This window comes from Ursus arctos, chromosome X, assembly GCF_023065955.2.
Source record: "Ursus arctos isolate Adak ecotype North America chromosome X, UrsArc2.0, whole genome shotgun sequence".
NCBI classification, from domain to species: Eukaryota; Metazoa; Chordata; class Mammalia; order Carnivora; family Ursidae; genus Ursus; species Ursus arctos.
The window spans coordinates 120,319,079-120,338,617 of NC_079873.1; the positions used below are offsets into that span (position 1 = coordinate 120,319,079).

At 48.1% G+C, this 19,539-nt stretch overlaps 1 protein-coding gene across 2 annotated transcripts in view; it reads left to right on the forward strand.

Moving 5' to 3' along the window:
- The window catches only part of HS6ST2 (heparan sulfate 6-O-sulfotransferase 2), a 286,457-nt gene extending 267,391 nt beyond the window's left edge, over nucleotides 1-19,066 (forward strand). For both annotated transcript variants that reach the window (XM_044391647.3, XM_026520614.4), the window contains one exon: nucleotides 15,911-19,066. In XM_044391647.3, coding sequence (XP_044247582.1) covers nucleotides 15,911-16,790 — 880 coding nt within the window. In that variant the 3' untranslated portion in view covers nucleotides 16,791-19,066. The remainder of the gene's footprint in view (nucleotides 1-15,910) is intronic.
- The last annotated feature ends 473 nt before the right edge of the window (nucleotides 19,067-19,539 follow it).

Genomic DNA, 19,539 nt, shown 5'->3' on the forward strand with positions numbered 1-19,539 from the left:
CAGAGACTCTTGACAGGTCCTCAGCCCCAGCAAAATTATAAGGCAGCCAAATTTGCCTTTGGTGTCCTCCGGTTTTGTTCTCAGCCTCCTTTTCCTTCCTCAGAACCCAGTGCGTGTCTCTGCACACCCCCTTCCACCTCCCCAATGTGGGAGCTGATTATTAAAGCCCCCCCATCTAAATGACTGCTAAGTCTTCACGACTTAGGACCCTCTCCCCCCTCCCCTGCTCCCCACCCCACACAAAGAGGGCAGATCTTTAAGCCAAAGGAGTAAACATTATGTTGTGGTTTCCCGGCCAACTGTGAGAGGGAGGGCCTGTGCTCCCCAGCACCCCTGAAAATCTTGCCACCCCGCACGGCTGGTCCCAGTTGCACACCCCGCCCGCAGGGCATTGCAGAAAGCCCTGCACTGCTGTGCACAGCATTCCTTTCATTCTCGAATAAATGAGCGAAGTGGCATGGGGTAGCAAAACGAGTCTGGATGTCTAGACGTGAGTTTCAGACCTATGTAACTCGATCGCCTACTAGCTCTGTGACCTTTCCCCTCCGTGCAGTAATATCTGCATCTATGAAGTAGACTGGCACGTTGGCAGGCTCTATACGAGACAGGGAGAAAATGTGCTTTGTTCAAAGAATCTTTGCCTCAGAGAACTTTCTAGAGGAAGACAGAGGGTGCTATGCCTTCAAAAAGACTTGGAATAGCAGCTCTTTAATCCTTGAGAACGAACTGAGAAATATAAATATTTCGAATTGCTGGAGAACCTCAGAAGTGACTCACTTGTCACCTGCGGGATGTTTTTCACTGAAATGCAGCCACACTGACCTCTCCAAAAGGTACCTGCCCATATTCCAGCGGTCAACACATTTTTCCCACCACGCACAAGATGAAGATCGATGTGTTCTCCTGCACTCGTTTCTAGTAACACCGTGACTCGTGAGATGCTAAATGGAAGGAGGCGGGGTAGGGGAACAACAGGATATAAAAAATAGCATTAGGGAGATCAGATCTTGTTTTAACTTAGTGTGTTGCTGACTGATTCATGATTTTGAAAAGGAAAAGAAGTTTGATCAGCACTGTCACCCAGTGGCCCCAGTTTCAATTCCTATACTTTCTTGGAGCAAAAAGATCAGGCGTCCTGGTTGTGACTTTCCCTGGCCCCCAGGGGCCAGTCGCCTAGCCGCTGGGATTTCAGGACGGCACCTGCCCCTTAGTGCCGGGAATCCTCCCGTAAGTGAAGAGGACAAGCCTTGCTCCTCAGGGAAAGCCTCTCCAAAATGGAAATCAAGCAGACACCTTGATGAAAAGGAGTGTCTCTAAGCACTTTCTTTCTAGATCTAAGATTTCGAGCAGAAAGCAGAAAGAGCCTGGCAGAGCTGGAGGAAGGGGAGAGATGCGGGATGAGGGGGGATGAAGGACAAAAGAAATAGTAACCCAGGGTGGGATTTCAGGCCTCAGGGGGCAAGTGTTTGAGGGGAAGGGGCCTTCTTCACCCTTCAGGTGGCTTCATGTGGGCAACCGTCTGTCCCGGCCGGGAAAGGCCAACACTGGGACCCATAGGACAGGGCAAAAAGGAGCATCCCAGCCAATTCCAAAGCTTCACAGTAGACCTTCCATCAGCTGACCCACCAGTCTGTGTTCCCGTAGGTGCTGGGCCCAGTGCCGAGAGAGAGGAGAGGTAGTTACCAGGTATTATTGACCTCTGAGGAATGTACAGCCTGGTTAGAAAGACAAAACAAGAGAACTGTTCAGATATCCTTTGGGGGCTTAACGGGCAGCAGAGAATCATGCGGAAAAGACCAGAGTTCACGTTCCTCCTCTGTAAATGGTAGCTCTATTTTTGTCCTGTATACTTGGATTCTGTGAGGAACTAAAAATATAAGGACTGTGAGCCATTCGTCATGTCCCATGAAACTTCCGATTGTTATTAGCCCTCCCTCCTCCCTCCTCCCTCCCTCCTTCTCCCGGTGATACCAGTGCTTTTCTTCGGATGACTTTTCTGAAAAGTCACTGTGGGAAGTAGAATGTCATTTAGAGTAATCACCTGTGGCCTTAAATCCAACTTACCGTGGGTCACTATCTCAGAGAATTAACGTCATTACCAGGAAAAAAGCCGAGCCCGGAGGGAAGGCGGTGGAGGTGACCCGTGCAGCACGCTAGTGAGTCGGACTCCCCAGGGACATGTCTTCAGGGTGAATGATTAACGGAAGGGTCCAAGGGTGGTGCCACCCCCAAGGGTTTGCCTGAAGTTGAAAAACCTGAGTCAGACCTCTCTCTTGACTTTTAGTCCTTCTTTATGGCTTTCAGAGCTTGCAGTGGAACATCAGTGAGCGTCAGCCAGAAGGGTTGCCTTTTCCTGAAGCTGAGTCTTGCTTGTCGGTCACCTTGAGCATGATATTTCGAAACCTGGGGAAGGAGTCAGAGACTTGGTTTTGGATCACGGCTCTGCCATAGACTGGCCTGGGGACCCCAGACAGGCCCATGTTTCTCTCTGGGTTGGGTGATCCTCGTTGGTAAAGTGATTGGACTCCTCTGTGCCGAAGATAGGTCTGTGGCCTTCGTCTGTGCGTGGCCTCCGTCAGTCCCCTTTACAGGGGCCTTGCCTTCCAACAGGTGGGCTGGTTTACACGCATGGGGCATGGTCCTCAGCTCTGTGCTGGGAGGCAGCTACAGGGCACTCGGGTTCCCTGCTCTGTGACCTGCTCCCCACCGTGACTCGAAGGTGGTTCTTGTCCTTCTCAGAAAACTCGGACCCCATTTTGCCCAAGATGGTGCTTGTGAAGTGCCATTTTTTTAAAAAAAGGCTTCCGCTCCATCAAAAATGGTGGGATGTTTCTGCTTTCACAGCTAAACTGGAACTGTGACGTAGATTTGACAACATACGTGGTTGTCTGGTTTCACGTGCTATGTTTTCCCTCTCTGTCCCATTGTGGACAGGTACAAAAATATCTTTCTTTAGGACTCAGGCCATTCCTGTGTGATTCTCACTGGCGACCTGTAGGAGCTGGGAGGGGATGGGGATGACACTCGGCCCCCTGGCTCCCCAGGGCCACACCACCAATTCCAGAGTAGGTTCTCTTTTTGCCCCAAAAGGGGAAATGAGGCTCTCCAAAGTCTCTTATCAACACCACGAAAAGCAAACTCAGTGATACCCAGAACTTAGAGAACTCTTGTAAGCTGTTAGCGCCAACCTAACCTTCAAAAAAAATTCCTTCTGCTCAGGAAGGATCTTCGTGGCTTCGCTGCCCCTTCCTGTACTCACTCCACCGTAACACCAGATTCTTCTGCAGGTAGAGGAGTTGGGGGAGTCTCGTGAGTTATTTTTCCATTCCCGCTGTGATCATGGTAAAGAAACAAGGCTGTGCCTGGTACCGTCTACAATGCGTATTTCCACACACATACAGCACAGCCATGTGATCCAGTAATTGTGCCTTTTGCAGCCCGAATACCTGCAGCAAAACCTTTCCCCGGGGAAAGGAGGCACGACCCTGCCAGCCCGTGAAATTCTGAATGGCTCCAATTCTTTCCAGTTGAAATAGTTAACGAGATCTGCTTCCCCCCCCCCCCAAAGCCAGCGCTTACACTTCATCTCTCTCAGCGCCTTAAAACAATATTAGAGCTCATTAAAATCAACCCGGGGCTCTAGAAGGGCAGCTTTCATTTAGGGGGAAACTTTCCCTCCGCGCTGTTCTGGAAAATCGCACAATGCTGAGAGCAGGCATTTATCTTGACTCGTTTTCCTCTAACGATTTCTCCAAAGCACGCTTGAGGTGCCTGCCTCCCAGACAGCACAGGTGAGTGAGTACAACTGGTTACAGGCCACTCAGAATTCCCTTCAATGATATTTATTGACTGTCTACCATGTGAAAAAGCCCTGTTACTTGATTCCTTGTCTTCGTGGAGGTCCCTAAAGAAATGATTCCATGTGTCTCCGGATTTCTCACAATGTGGAGATGGCAAGGGAGCTGGCTATCTGGTTTCCTCGTCTGCACAATGGGAATTTGGGGCCAGAACGGTCACCAGCTGGACCCCCGGCCCCCGCCCCCATGTCTCACGTGGCCATTTCCATCCCTAAGGCTCAGTAATGGCCCTACAGAACCCACGAAATCCACACCTCCCTTCACATCCTGGCATATTCAGCTACCTCCTGGTTTATAAATTATGTTTTTTTAAAGAATTTTTATTTATTTATTTGACAGAGAGACCAACCACAAGCAGAGAGAGGGGCAGACGGAGTGGGAGAAGCAGGCTCCCCACTGAGCAGGGACCCTGACATGCAGCTCGATCCCAGGACCCTGGGATCATGACCTGAGCTGAAGGCAGACGCTTAACAACTGAGCCACCCAGGCGCCCCTGTACCTCCTGGTTTGAACTTCTGCTCGGGCCAGGCCAGTGGTGCCGTTGCCTGACAGCTCCAAAGGCTGAGCTCAGTGCCCAGGCGCACGGGAGGCTTCCAGCCCAGTGAGAGCCCGCAAGCGGGAGACTCAGCCCTGCTAGTGAGGGTGCAGACACCAGGGCAGCGACCGGGGCAGTGGGCAAGAGTTTGGGCTCGGGAGTCATATAGACCTGACAGACGGTCACTGACTAGCTCTGTGATTTCAGGAAGGTTGAATACCCTTACCTGTATACTAACAGCAACAATAATAATCATATTAATTAACATCCATGGAGTGTTACGTTCCAAGCACGGTTCTGACAACTTTATGTGTGTGTGTGTGTGTGTGTGTGTGTGTGTGTGTGTGTATGTAATTTTTATCTTCATTGAGACCCTATGGTTTTTCCCCAGGCTATCCATGAGAAAAACAGAAGCACAGAGAGGTTAAGTTATTTGCCCAGGCCCACACAGCTAGTAACTGCCAGAGCTAGAATTTGAACCCAGGCAGTCCGGCTATAGATAGAGTAGCACTGTCCCACAGAAATACACTGGAAGGCCCACTTGTCATTTTAAATCTTCTAGTAGCCACATTAAAAGTGAAAAGATACAGTGAAATTAAATTTAATAATATATTGCATTGAACCCAATGTATCAAAAATGGTATCATCTCAACCATGTAAGCCATATAAATCCTCATTAATTAATGGGATGTTTTCTCTTCCCCCAAGTCTTGGAAATCTTAGTCTCCAGCTTCTTTTGGATTAGCCACATTTCAAGAGGCTCAACAGTCACATGCGGCCGGTGGCTATCTTGGACGGTCCAGCTTGAGAATGGACCCTCTTCATCATTACATATGCTGGGCCCATAACGAAGGAAGCATTGGCATTTACATAGTGGGGTTCCGTGAGAAATCATCCAGCACAGTGCCTGGCATGTCGCCCACACCCACTGAGATTCAGAACGCTGATGAGTGTCCCCCCTGCTATGCTGTTCGCTCACGTCAGAACGCCTCCAACCGTGCACACCACCCACCTGCTTAAAGCCTTTCTATCCCTTAGGGCTTGGTCAGCTTTCTCCTCCTCCTCCTCCTTCTCCACGAAGACTTCCTGGATGACTCTAGCACACGATAAACTCTCTCCTCTCTGACTCATTGTGCACTTAGACTCTGTACGATACAATCAGCCTTTCACTATGCCCCCTTGCCCCCCACTGAGCTGTGCTGCTGTCTCCCCAACTAACGTTTAAGCTCTTTGAGAGCAGAGGCCCGTATGCATATGGCTTCCTCACTACTCAGCCCACAGCTTTAATTATGGCCACTTCTAGGTCACCCAGGGATGGTACACTGGTTATGGATTGAGTAATGCAAGGCCAAACCCCTTACTTCCAGGGCTAAAAGGACACCATGTCCCCAACTTTGCATTGAATGTCATGAAGGTACCATTTTTACAACTTCCTGGTTGAAACCTTGAACTTGCCGTGTTTTGTAATTTTCAGTATAATTCAGTTTTCCAGTATAAGGCAGGGCAAGAACAAGAGTCCCAGGACGAGAGAGTCAAAGGACCCTCACCTGAGGAGCAAGACAGTAACCACGTAGACATTTCCTGGCCTCCTCCTGTCCTCTGGGGGCTGAGGCTCGCCACTGCTCCCCTCTGCCCACCCTCCTGAGGGAAAGAAGAGAACCGATCCCTCCTGCTGGCCACCCTGAATGGCAACCTCAGGAGATGACAGTTGACAGAGGGATGCCACATAGGAAACACTCGCGAAGCTGAGGAGTCCCAGGCGGGGAGGGAAGGCGCGATGCCGGATCTTATCTAGTCAATGACAGAACGGGTCTTCCTGTGACATGGGCAGAGCATATTGCTTCCTGGGGCCCCACTCCCTCATCCACACACTGAGGGGGGTTTTCTCTGAAACTTCTTTACACCTCAAAAACACACTGAGTATTAATGAGCCGAGACTCACAGAATACTTGGAGAATCAAAAAAAATGTCAGGGGGCAGTGTAAGCTGCAGAAATTTTCATGCCACCAAGCATTTGAGTGGACCCTGGGTGAAGGCTGGTGACTACGGGTCATAAAGCCTGGATTTTCACATCTTGTTAAAGAACTCCGTTTTCTCATTTCTGTTTGCAGAAATCCTTAGATTTGTGTACTTGGGAGCCTACTGGGCTTTGGGAAGGAGGGGCGCTAGATTTCTTTTTAAAAAAGAAGTAAATATCACCAGGACTGATTGTGTGAAGAATTTCATGTTGGATTTGAATTTACAGGCATTAGGAATCGTCTTTTCTTCCTTTTCGGCAAAGAAAGAAACATCATTTTGCTGTTTTGTGAAAGAAAGAGGAGAATGGCTTAGAAAAACGTCCTTCTGCTTAATGAAAGCCCATCAGTCTAGTGTGCCCTCAGAACACACACACACACACACACACACACACACACACACACACAGCTTCAGGCGCAGCACTAGCCTGGGGCCACAGGGCACAAGGTCCTGCTCGGCTAGCCAGGCCAGCTCTCCTCACTGGGCTGACCCTTCTGGAAGGCAAGAGAACTGAGGGCAGAGGAAGAGCCACAAAGCAGAAAAAAAAGATTTATTTTTTAAGAAATAAACACAAGGAAGACATGTTAAAAAAAAAAAAAAAAGAAAAGCCTTCAGTTAGCCAAAGGAAAAAGCTCAGTTAATTAAGGTGTTAATTAAAGTATGACTTTTTATACACAGAACTGCTCCTTCGGGTGAGGTGTGACGAGTAGCAGGAAAGTCTGTGCAAGGGGAACTGAATGGCTTGCTGGTGAGATCTTCCATCTCTTCCGAGTTGCTTTCACATCCAGCAGGTGCTTTTCCTGGAATGCTTCTGTCCGGCCGAGGACTGTAGTCAATCCATTCAAAACAGCAGTCCAAGTCTTGGTGGTCTTATCCATCAGAGGGCTCCCAGTGGGCTCCCAAGGGTTGGTCTTGCTCCCTACTTCTCCTGGGTTGCCCAGAAGAGCCTGGCCTTGTCACGAGCCCACGGCATCAATTTGAAGGGCAAAGGGAGACGTTCGGCGTCCAGATCACGTAGGTCTCCCTAATGCTGGGAGGATGATCAGATAAAATCCCGGGTGCCACTGCTTTAATAACTCACTCTACACAAATGTGACGGCTCCCTCTGCTCGCCAGCTAACGCGTGACTGCCGAGCCACACAGGGCTCTTGAGAAACATACCGGACACGACACATTTCAGTGAGCGTCCGCCCACCTCAAAGCTGTCCCCTCTTGAAATCCCCCATCTCCCTACGAGGCTACTGCCACTGCTGATCACAGCGTTGATGGAGCTCCGCTGTGGGGACTGCCAGTGTCTGAGAAAAGCAGTTAGAATGGCAACGCCGGGGCTTGAGGGATCCAATGCCATCGGAGGCTTATTTGCCTTTGATTCAATTAACTCTACTTTTATTTAGTCTGTGCTCACATATTAACGTTGTTTGATCTGAACGCCGTCCTCCTCGCTTTGACAGAGCCGCTTGCAGGCAATGTGAGGATCTGTGCCGTTGGTTTAGGCATCATTAGCCGAGGAAGGAGACCAGACCTTCGGCATTAATGACTCACTGTCCCATATAACTCGTTTGCAGAGTTTACTTAGGACCACCAACCATGGTTCATATTTTTCCACCGCTCATCATTCCTCCAAGAACAAGATGTACAAAGGCTGAACTTAAAAAAAAAAGTACAGAATTAAGCTACAGGTATAATAAAATGTTCACTCATTGATTCAGGCTAAGAATTTGTTTCCTTTCTTAAATTAACTTTTTATCGATCACTCCTATGACCTTCACTTGTACGGTTTTGTTGGCCTTCTTCCATAAAAGAAATGGCTTTGATATTTATTTTTCCTTTGAGTAGTGCAGGAAAAACCTTATTCGTGAACCAGGGGCCTAAAAGGAAAGTAAATGTTCACAGCATGACCCTCCTAGTGCCCTGGGCTTTTCCTGGACCGAAATGGGCCTCCTTAGGCTTGTCTGTGGAGTGCAGCAGGGAGCTCGGGTTTGCTCCTGGACAGTCTCAAGACTCAACGGGCCTGTGCCACAGAATTTCCTGGAGGGCTTCCTAAGACACAGATGGCCGGGTCCCAGCCCCTGGCTTTCTCTTCAGCGAGTGGACCCCAGAATGTGCGTTTCCAGCAAGTTCCTGAGTGGTGCTGATGCTGCTGGTTCTGAGCCACGATGTTAGTTTGTTCCCAGAAGCAGAAGTCTTGGGTTTGGGTCCCAGCATGAAGATGGGAGAGCACAGGTTCTAGAAAGAAATGCGTTCAGTCTCAGCACCCCTACTTAACTTGCCCTGTGACACTGGGCCAATCACGTCTCTCTTAGTTTCTTCATCCTCAAAATGAGAACGATAATAATATCAGCTCCATGGTTGAGATGGGAGTTCATGTGTAACTCCCGGCTGTGACCTCTCTCGGCAGCAAATGCCTCCTCTTCATGAGGGTTCTTTCAGACCTGGTTTATTGTGCCGGTGGAGGGAGACACAAAGCAGGGTCTGCTAAAATATGGGCCTTCAGCCCTGGAATATTCCTTGCAGTTAGATCCATTCCCAAGGGCTGTTAGCAACGTGTGTCTTATGAGCAAACCCGTGTTTCTCTTAGGGCCTTGATTTTCCCACCTCTAAAGAGAAGTGTTTGACCAAGATGATTTTCCATCTCAAAGGCTTCTTCTTGCTCTAAGGAGCCTAGGATGCTGTGACTTAGAACGTGGGTCCTTATGGCAGGATAAACTGTTAAAAATGAAAATATGGTACTCATTTTTATCCATTTACTTACATCTAATACCCTTAAATTTTCCAGCCTTCTTTCACGGGGGGGCTGCTGCACAGAAAGTCAGGGGCAACTGCTAAGTGTAACTAGATCTGCTTACAACGGTCCATCGCAGGTATAAAGTGGTATATCTGTTATTTAATACTGACATCTAGTGGCTTTTCCTTATCAAAGAAAAAGATGCCTTTCCTATTGCTTACCCTAAGCTCTGCAGCTCTTGCTGCGGACATGCATTCAACAGTCCTTTATTAAACACTAATTTTCTGTCAAACATTGTGCCAGGCCCAGAGGAGCTTACATTGATCAAGGAACTGCGGTCCGTGCCCTCCCAGAGCTCCGAGTCCAATGTGGGAAGCAGACAGAGCACTAGACAGTCACAGCACGTAGCAATACGTGATCCAGTGGGCGGATCCCAGCACGGCTGGGACAGAGGAAAACCAGGGCTGTTCACTCTGCCCAGGAAGGTCGAGGAAGGCTTCATGGAGGAAGCAGTCTTAGTGTGGTGTTTTGAAGGAGTTTTCCAGGTGACCTACAAAATACACAAGCCATTCAAAAGAGTGGGCATTCCGTATCCAGAGGAAAGGAGCCTGTAGGGTCATTGCCTGGGACGGATTTGGAAAACGAAATTACTTCTCTGTACCCGGAGCGCACGGAACAGAGCAGGGTTTCTCCACTATTGACATTTGGAGCTGGATGATTCTTTGTCGGCGTGGTAGGACGTGTTGCAGCACTGCTAGACGCCATCCGCTAGATGTGGGTCTCACGTGCCCCCCCCCCCCGCGACAAGCAGAATGTCTTCAGAGATTGCCATATGAGCTAGAGTTAGGGGAGTGGAGGGGGAGATGGAAAATCCCTCGTGATTGAGGAAGGCTTGTGTAGAGGGAGCTTGATAGAGATGAGGCTGGAGGGAAAGAAAGGTGGTTGCCAGGTCCCATGAGGCTGTGTCTAGCATGTGAAGGAGCTTGGACTCCATGTCCTAGTTGATAGGGATTAAGAGGTCTTAACTAGGGGATGACAGGTCAGATGTGTGCCATATGGGCAGGGGGTGGGCTAGGTGTGAGACCAGATGCTGGGAGGCAGGCCAAGATGCTGCAGCAGTGACCTAGTAGAGAAATGTTAAGGGTCTGGACCCAGACGGTGGTAGAAAGGATGGACCTGAGTGCTCCTAGTATCTAGAATCAGCAAGCATCTTGGGGAAAGTTCACATGGTGGTTGTGAGCAAGATCGAGGAGTCCAGGTTTCATGCTTGGACAACTCTTTGTTGGTTGCTATTGTTGTTTCTACAATTACGTAGCAATGACAGAAAAAAGTTGGCCCAGACTCGACCTTTCATGTTGTTCTGCCTCTAAGGCACCAGGAGCATACAGAGGCACTGAACGATGGTCATTAAATTCACCTAGGTAACTGATGGGGAGTCATGACGCTAATTTAAAGATATGACACCTGTTCATCTTAATTCAGTGGCACATTTTGTCGAAAGATATTCCTGTCCCATTACTACTAACTGAAACAGGTGGAGTGTGATTTTCCTGGGGCTGAGCCATCTTAAATGGCTCACTCATTTAAAATTAAATCAGGCGTTCAGCAGCCCCCTTCGGAGTAATGCCCACCTGAAGGGAGATTTCCAGCAACTCTTGCCTGCATCTTGTTCTGTTTTGATCAGTGCCTGGATGCAGGCATTGCCAAAAGGAATAAGGAGATGTGGTGAAGATATTGGGGGATATAATCAGAGTCCAGATGTGTTTTGACAGGCTCAGACTTACTCTAACAAGAAGAAATTAAACAGCGCCACAAGTAAACTACATCCAGGTCCAGGATAAAGTAGATTGGGTTTCAAAATGGCGTACGTGTAAAAGAATGAGTTTCATTGACTGTGCGTCAGCGGGGTGGCATGCCTACCGAAAAGGCCGATGTGATATACGAAGCCACACTCAGAGAAATGGTGTCGAGAAGGAGGGAGGTGACAGACTGTCCCTACTTGTCACTTGTCACACTGTGCCTGGAGGACACGTTCCAGTAAAGTGGAATATATTCAGGGGAAACAAGAGGACAGTGAGGGAACTTGAAGCAGTGTCCAGAATAGTTGAAAACCATATTTAGCATTAAGAAGATAAACCTCGGGCTACCCCTGGGTACTCAAAGTCGGTCTTCAAAGCCCTGAAGCCACACGTGTGGAGTTAAAATTCGATCCGCATGTACTGTCACAGTTTGAAACGACCGCTTTGTGCTGGCAACGCCACATCTTTATCTTAAGGCCAGGTCACCCCCTCAGTGCTCTGTCCATTCAGCTCTCTTTCCTGGTGTCCCCGGGCACCTGAGGCCTTCAGCCAGAAACTGGAGGCATCCTTAACCCTCCTCCTTCCTCTCCCCTGCCTTCATTTTGACACCAAGTTCTGTTAACGCTGCCTCCTAAAAACGTCTCTCGTCTGCCCTCCTTCTTTTGCCTTGTTTTCTGCAGTAACATAGGCGAATTTCCCTTATTCCGTCTCCACACCCCGTACCCCGTGAGCTTGCTAAAACACCGGTTTCATCGTGGCGCTCCCCTGCTTAAACCCCTTCCGAGGCCTCCCTGTCAGTTACAGAAGTCTAAATCCTTTCGTGGGGGTCCGAGGCCTTCCACAGCCGGGTCTGTGGCTACCCCTCCATCCTCGACCCCTGCCACTCCCCTTCATTCCCAGTAAGAGGTTTTCTTTTTTTTTTTTAATTTTTAAATGGATTTTATTTACTTATTTGCTGAAGAGAGAGAGAGAACACAAGCAGGGGGAGTGGTGGGCAGAGCAGGCAGAGGGAGAAGCAGGCTCCGCACTGAGCAAGGAGCCCAACGTGGGGCTCGATCCCAGGACTCTGGGATCATGACCTGAGCTCAAGGCAAGTGCTTAGAGGACTCAGCCACCCAGGCGCCCCCCCCACCCCAGTAAGAGATTTTCAATACACTTCTTCAACACACAACAGGCCAGTCTGTGCCCTGTGACTTTGCTCGCGCTCATCTTTCTGCCTCGTCCTCCATTCCTCTCTTCTTGCTTCCTCTAGTTCTTACTTGTTTTTCAAAGTAAAGCTGCAGAAGCTCTTGCCCTTATTGCTCAGCTAGCGAGGGGCGTTCGCTGCATCTGTGCTTGCTCCAGCCATCGAGAACACGTCCTAGCAGGGCGCCTGGGCGGCTCAGTCAGTTCAGTGTCTGCTTCCACTCGGGTCATGATGCCAGGGTCCTGGCATCGAGCCCAGCATCAGGCTCCTTCTTGGCAGGGAGCCTGCTTCTCCTTCTCCTTCTGTCTGCCTCTCCCCCTGCTTGTGCTCTCTCTTTGTCAAATAAATAAATTATATATATATATATATATATATATATATATTTTTTAAAGAACGCATTCTATTGAAATGCCATGTCTTGGTGCTGTGGGCACCCCGTGCCAGGGACACGTGAGGTGCTTTCACTGACCTGGCCACAGGAAGAGTGCCACTAGCGTTTCTGTGTCTCTTTGCCCCCCCACGCCCCGTCACGTTCCCGTTGGGTTGGGATGTCACATCCTCAGTTGGCCTGCCTGGGGACATGCTTCTCTGACATTTCCCTAACATTTCCCTCGCGACACCAAAGCTCCCTGGATCCTTTGCCCGACCAAACCTCCCAGGTGTTATCCTCACCTGCCTTCCCACCTCCAGCACGCTAGGGTATCCGGGAGGCCTCCGGACACTCCCGGACACCAACCTTTAAGCAGGTCTGCCTTTTCACCCCCGGGATCGTTCTTTCCAGCAGCATTGAGTGTTTCCCGTTGAGGCAGCCTGGGAGCTCTGGCCTGTCTTCCCTGGAGGAAGTGGGCTGTGGGCGATCCCCGAATCTGTTATCATCGGAGCGTAGGACAGCTGCTGTCACCGGGGGGGGAGGGGGGGGCAGGGTACATGCATGTGTATGCAAGTGCCTGCGTGCGTGTGGGCTCCTCTCGTTTCTCTGTGGCCGTGACCATCCCTGCAGTGTCGAGACGGAGTCTCCCCACGTTGGACTGCATTCATCTCCTATGGGCATCGGGAGACCTTCAGGGGGAGGGGAATCACGCGCCCATCACGTGAGAGACCCTGGGCGTCTGTCTCTGCGTCTCTGGGGAGCCTCCTCTCTCTTTCTACGTGAGGATGGTGCTTCCAAAGCATTGGCCGTGACGTTAACCCTGGTGGTTGGGGTCTGTCTGTTTCCAAAGACAAGGGAGCGTGGTGAGGAAGGAGAGCCTCCCACTGGCACAGGGCTGCACTCTAGGATTTACCAGAAGATGTCACTGTAGGCTTAACCCAGTGCGACAAGGCCAGGCAGGAGCACTGTCAGCTAAGCATGAAGGTGACTTTATTACGGGGGTTGAAACTACCCCACAGCCCCCGTTATAACGCGTGCCTGCTAACGCTGGTTGAAAGTTAATCCAAATGAGTCACTGGACTTCATGCATTTCTTTTTTTTCCAAATAATCAGACTAATTGCCACTAAGCTACTGCCTCCGGCCTGGCATAAAGGCTCGATAAATATGTATTGAATGAAGGAGTGAATGAATACCACAGCAAGGGGTGGAAGGAGGAAGCCCATGGGAATAGCAGTCACCTTTGCTGGCGACAGAAGCTGCCGGCCGTTAAGCGGTGGGTCTTCACAGATGTGAGTTTTCGTGGCTCTTGCAAGGTCAGGCGCTAGGAAAAGCTGTGAGGTAGGTGCCCCATCCTCTCCATCCTCACTCCCAGAGGCTCCTCCTGTGCCCCATGCTTGTTTAGTCCGGAAAAAATATATAAAGTAATTGGAAAAAACTTTCTGTGATATTTGCAAGGCACTTAGAAGATTGTCCAGAGTTTTGTAAGATGAGGCATGGCCTTCCCGGTCCCCAGCTCTCCCCCTCCTTTTCCCCAGAAGCTCTAGAAAAAGAGAACAACAGAGTCCCTGTCCTGGAAAACATAGTTTAAGCAGAAATACAAACAAGTAGTCACAATTCAGTATCCAAAGTGTTTTCACAAGGGCTAAGTGCGGACGTGCACTGGTGCCGCAGAGGAAGATGTGAGGGCTGGCAGCAAGCGCTGGGGTTCGGCTTTCTCAGAGGAGAGATCGTACTTGGACTACAACTTGAAGGATGTTTAGAATTTTCCAGTCACAGAAGGAAGGTCATGCCCAGCAGAAGAAACACCATGCACAGAATAGAGGCATGTAGGGTAGACCTTGGGGTGCCCAAGTTGCTCGAAGCCAGAGACTCGGGAGAAACGTTTCCGCAGAGGTCATCAGCCAACAGACCCAGCCCCATCCGTGGTTGAGTTGGTTCCCTTTGGCAGGCGTACAGAACCACCACCGTCTCAGATGGGAATGAGTCGATTTCACAAAAGCCGCCAGCCATTCCCCACGTTTTCTTTTTTTTTTTTTAAGATTTTATTTATTTATTTGACAGAGAGAGAGACAGCCAGCGAGAGAGGGAACACAAGCAGGGCGAGTGGGAGAGGAAGAAGCAGGCTCCTAGCAGAGGAGCCTGATGTGGGGCTCGATCCCAGAACGCCGGGACCACGCCCTGAGCCAAGGCAGACGCTTAACCGCTGTGCCACCCAGGCGCCCCTCCCCACGTTTTCTCTAAGAAACGAAATACTAATAGTCAGTGTTCATTGTAGTTTTCCTTTACAGTGTGCCCTTCTTGACCTCAGCCTTCATCCACTGAATCTCAGTGGGGGGAAGAAAATCATTTATTAATTAAAAGCACAACCCCAGGGTCATTTCTCCCCTTGAGTATGTCTGATCACGTCTTAGGCTTTGACATTTCTGGGGCGCTGTGCGTGCGTGTGCACCCGCTGTGCGTGCGTGCACGTATGGGTTCAGTGTTCGCTAGTCCACTATTTGAATAAAGAACTTTTTCAGTTTGCACCTTTAAAGGTAAGACACCATATGGCAGATCCTTCACACTTGCTGACACCTGGGTATCCTTTCAGTAGGGAAAGAAAAGGGGTATTTTGGAGCTGATAGAGTTAACTTTGCTGGGCTGGGAATATTATCACATGAGCAAAGGCTGAAACCGAGGTGGCAGCTTGCATATGTGCCACTGGCAGCTACCATGTCTATTTCAGTCGGTGACTAACCGCAGTGTTTATTTCCGGAGGCCCGGGCTGCTCTGCCGATCTCTGCATGCCGCTTCCATAACCAACGAACCATGATGTTAGGACAACAGCCAGAATCAAAGCATCATATCGACATTCTTTCAATGAGGCTTTATTTTTTAATAAGGTATCCTGATTAGGCTGGATATTGGGAAAATGCTTTCGTATATTTACTAAGAAAGGTTAGAATTTGAGCTCACTTATCAACTCCATGATCACTTCAGTAAAATCACTTGCTTCCGCTGGTGTCCATTTTGTGAGTGGTTAATGGGGATATGAAATAATTATGGGGGATATGAAATAACGTGGTCGCCTGCTTAGCGAATGATGTCGTCGGGAGGATTTTCTCATTGGTTGGAGAAAGAGAAACGGGGAGCGGGAAGAGGGAGTGAAGAATGAGAAGGATGATGTCCTGGGCCTACACTTGTCCTACTTTCATTAGCTGCAGTACCAGCAAATTGGGGGAAAGAGTTAGCTACCTGGATGGGCTCGTGGGATTCAGATGGTGGTCCAAAACACGGTTCACAGGACAAATGTCACCAGATCACCATCATTCCCCCTTTGCCCTTCTTAGTGACCAGCGAACATCACATATGCCATGTACCTCGCTGCCTGTGCTTATGTCACCCGTAGCACTCACTGGTGGTCTTCGTGCTTTGCCCATAGGAACTTCCACTACATCACCATCCTCCGAGATCCAGTGTCCCGGTACTTGAGTGAGTGGAGGCACGTCCAGAGAGGGGCAACATGGAAAGCATCCCTGCACGTCTGTGACGGAAGGCCCCCAACCTCCGAGGAGCTGCCCAGCTGCTACACTGGCGATGACTGGTCTGGCTGCCCCCTAAAAGAGTTCATGGACTGTCCCTATAATCTAGCCAACAACCGCCAGGTGCGCATGCTATCCGACCTGACCCTGGTCGGCTGCTACAACCTCTCCGTCATGCCTGAAAAGCAAAGAAACAAGGTCCTCCTGGAAAGTGCCAAATCGAATCTGAAGCACATGGCGTTCTTTGGCCTCACTGAGTTTCAGCGGAAGACCCAGTACCTGTTTGAGAAAACCTTCAACATGAACTTTATTTCGCCATTTACCCAATACAATACCACTAGGGCCTCTAGCGTAGAGATCAATGAGGAAATCCAAAAGCGGATTGAGGGACTGAATTTTCTGGATATGGAATTGTACAGCTATGCGAAAGACCTCTTTTTGCAAAGGTATCAGTTTATGAGGCAGAAGGAGCATCAGGAAGCTAGGCAGAAGCGTCAGGAACAACGCAAATTTCTGAAGGGGAGGTTCCTTCAGACCCATTTCCAGAGTCAGGGCCAGAGCCAGAGCCAGGGCCAGAATCCGAGTCAGAATCAGAGTCAGAACCCAAATCCGAATGCCCATCAGAATGCAACTCAGAATCTGATTCAGAATCTGACCCAGAATTCGAGCCAGAAGGAGAACCGTGAAAGCCAGAAGCAGAACCCAGGTCAAGAGCAGAGTGATGGCAGCACCAGCAGTGGCACCAATGACTACCTAGGCAGCGTAGAGAAGTGGCGTTAAGTGGCTCCCAGAGGCCTTTGCATACTTGTCCCAAAGCGCCAGTAGAGATATGGCAAATCTTAAAACATGAGAGTTTCCAAACACATCCTGCTTCCTTAAGCTTGGAAGTTAAAAAAAAGTTAAGATGTTGCCTTTACAGTTGCCTTTCGATTAAATGTTATACTGTGCGTGGGTAAAACAACTTTCAGTATGTAATTAAATTGTCTCTTTTTGGTTTGTTGGAGTATTTATAAAACCCAAAAGCCAAACCAGACTCACCAGAAATTGCTGTTTGGATATTTTAAGAAATGCTTAAATTAGCTATAGAGACAAAATGAAAACGTAAAATGTGGCCATTCAGCTTATAGCAAAGAAACACACTCCAAATTGTTCGTGATACTCTGTTAAAACTTGCTCTTGGAAGCAAACATGTGTTCCCAGGGGTAAGCATGAATACACACATTAAAAAAACTAAAATTAACCACAAAACATTTTATTTTCTTCTGATTTTAACCAGGAATCTATTGAAATGGAATAAGAAGTGATGGTAAATCATACCAAACTGTAGAAACAAAGTTTTTTCTCTCCCAAACACGGGTAGTTTTATGTAAGAAATATTGGCTTTTTGAGTAGAAGAGGATTCATATCTTGTTATTTAAGAGATATTTAGAATTTACAACTTTTTCTACCTTCTACTGTTTAAAGGTTTTAAACAGGGTGTATCTCATAGTAAACAAAAACACTTTTTCTCCCAAATGGAATACCAGTGTAGAGATCTAATTTTCAGACACTTTGGGGGCACTGTAATTTCAACAATTCTGGAATCTTTTTGGCGCTGCTTCTCATTCATCTGAAGGCTTCTGCGAGTTGTGCTCATTCCAAAATAACCCATTTATAGAATCTTTCTTCATCATCTAAATGGTGTGTTGCTGAGTTTCTTGTGATATATAATCCTGGATTAAAGTCAGGACTTTCTTTCTATAGAGTTGTCTTATCAATGTTTGTGTAGTGAGGTCCTTATCAAGAAACTCTTGAACAGGATAACGTGTCTAAAAATATTGCTGAAGTTATTCTTGACCAGATAGAATTGAACTTCAATGTGAATGAATTGTTATTGACTTTTTGTGCATTCTTATTGTGCCATTTCCGGTTGGGCTGCTTCTAGCCCATTTGTTTTGTGTGTGTGTGTGTTGACAGATTGTCAACAATTACAAGACGGAAAAAAAATGGTAGAATAAGCATTAGGATAGCCAGTTATTCAGTAACACCAAACGCTGTATCTCGATACTTTGGGTTAACCCTCTACCTGGTTTTGTTTTAAGACAAGAACAAAGAGAAAGAGTGCTCTGCAGTGAGGTTGAGTCCTAGGAGCATATGCGTTGAGGAGAGTGATTTCACGTTAAGTGTCTGCACAAATGCTTGTAGGCGATCAGGTATGAATCGAGCAGGGCGAGAAGCAGCATGTCACCCACTGTGCTAGCAAGCATCGTGATTCTGGCAGCTCCCATTGTATGGGTTTTGCTGTACTTTGTAGGGACCTACACGAACCCCCTGGCTGTCGATCCAACAAGACAACTGGAATAGCATTGATGTTTTCAGGAGCGACACGCTTAGCAGCGTGACGATAAAGTCCCATCTTGTACAACCTGCTGGTGATCTGCATGATGTAGTCTCATCTGTGATACTTATGGCCACAAGCCGGACAAGAAGCTGAGTATTTGGGTCGAAAAAGAAATTTTCTTGACGCTGGGCTTTTATCGCGCTGTATCTGAAGTTTGTTTTGTCTGACAGGATTGCAGTCCTGGGGGATCTGAGAACCGAAGAACTGAAAGGGATTTTTTTTTAAAAAACTCAAACACACCTTGAAGTCAGCGTGTTTCAGAGTGAAACTATTTTGTGTACATTGTGTTTTTTGAAATAAAGATCCTGTAGCTCACTGTGGTATTTCAGTTTTGTTTAGTTTTAATTGACAACGTTTGCTCTTAAAACGGATAGGTACCCTTGGAAAGCAGGATGGAGCCCAAGCCGGCTGAAAAGCCTGTTACAGGAAAAAAAAAAAAAAAAAAAAAAACCCAAACCTTTTGTGTTAATGCTGTGGTGTGCATGGCTTGCAGAGATTACATGCATTTTCTCTGTCTATACTGATTATTGTATATAAGGGATGTTATAAATACGCGTTTTTGTCATCATCCTATAAATCCCGTGATTTGAACTGTAAACATCCGTCCAATGGTGTAGCTTTACAAACCATTCACTGATTTTGTGTAATTTAACAATAGATATGAAATAAAGTTTAAACTATGGACTCTGAGTAATGTCATGATTTTAAGTGTTGCGGCTGCTAGGCATCATGACACTGCAGACGTTCTCTTCTCTCAAGGAGTTTCCTTTTGAACTCCTGGCCACCAGGTGTGCAAGTGAGATGAGCCGTTCTAATCTACCATGCTAAAACGGACTTCGCTTTGGGGGCTTCCTTCTGGGGGCCCACACTGTCTCCTCTTTCAAGTAAGACAAAGTTGTCAAGGAAAGACAAGGGTTGCTCTTCTTATAAGGACATTGATGCCATTCCTGAGGGCTCCACTCTCCTGACCCTTAAGTAAATAAAGTAATTACTTTTATTTGGAGTTGCACCAATTTTTTGGTTCCCTCCCCAAGGCCCCACCTCCAGATACCATCACATTGGGGTTAAGGTTTCAACATATGGATATGGGGGGAACCCAAACATTCAGTCCATTACTCTATGCAAATGAAATGTGTGTGAGTTTTAATT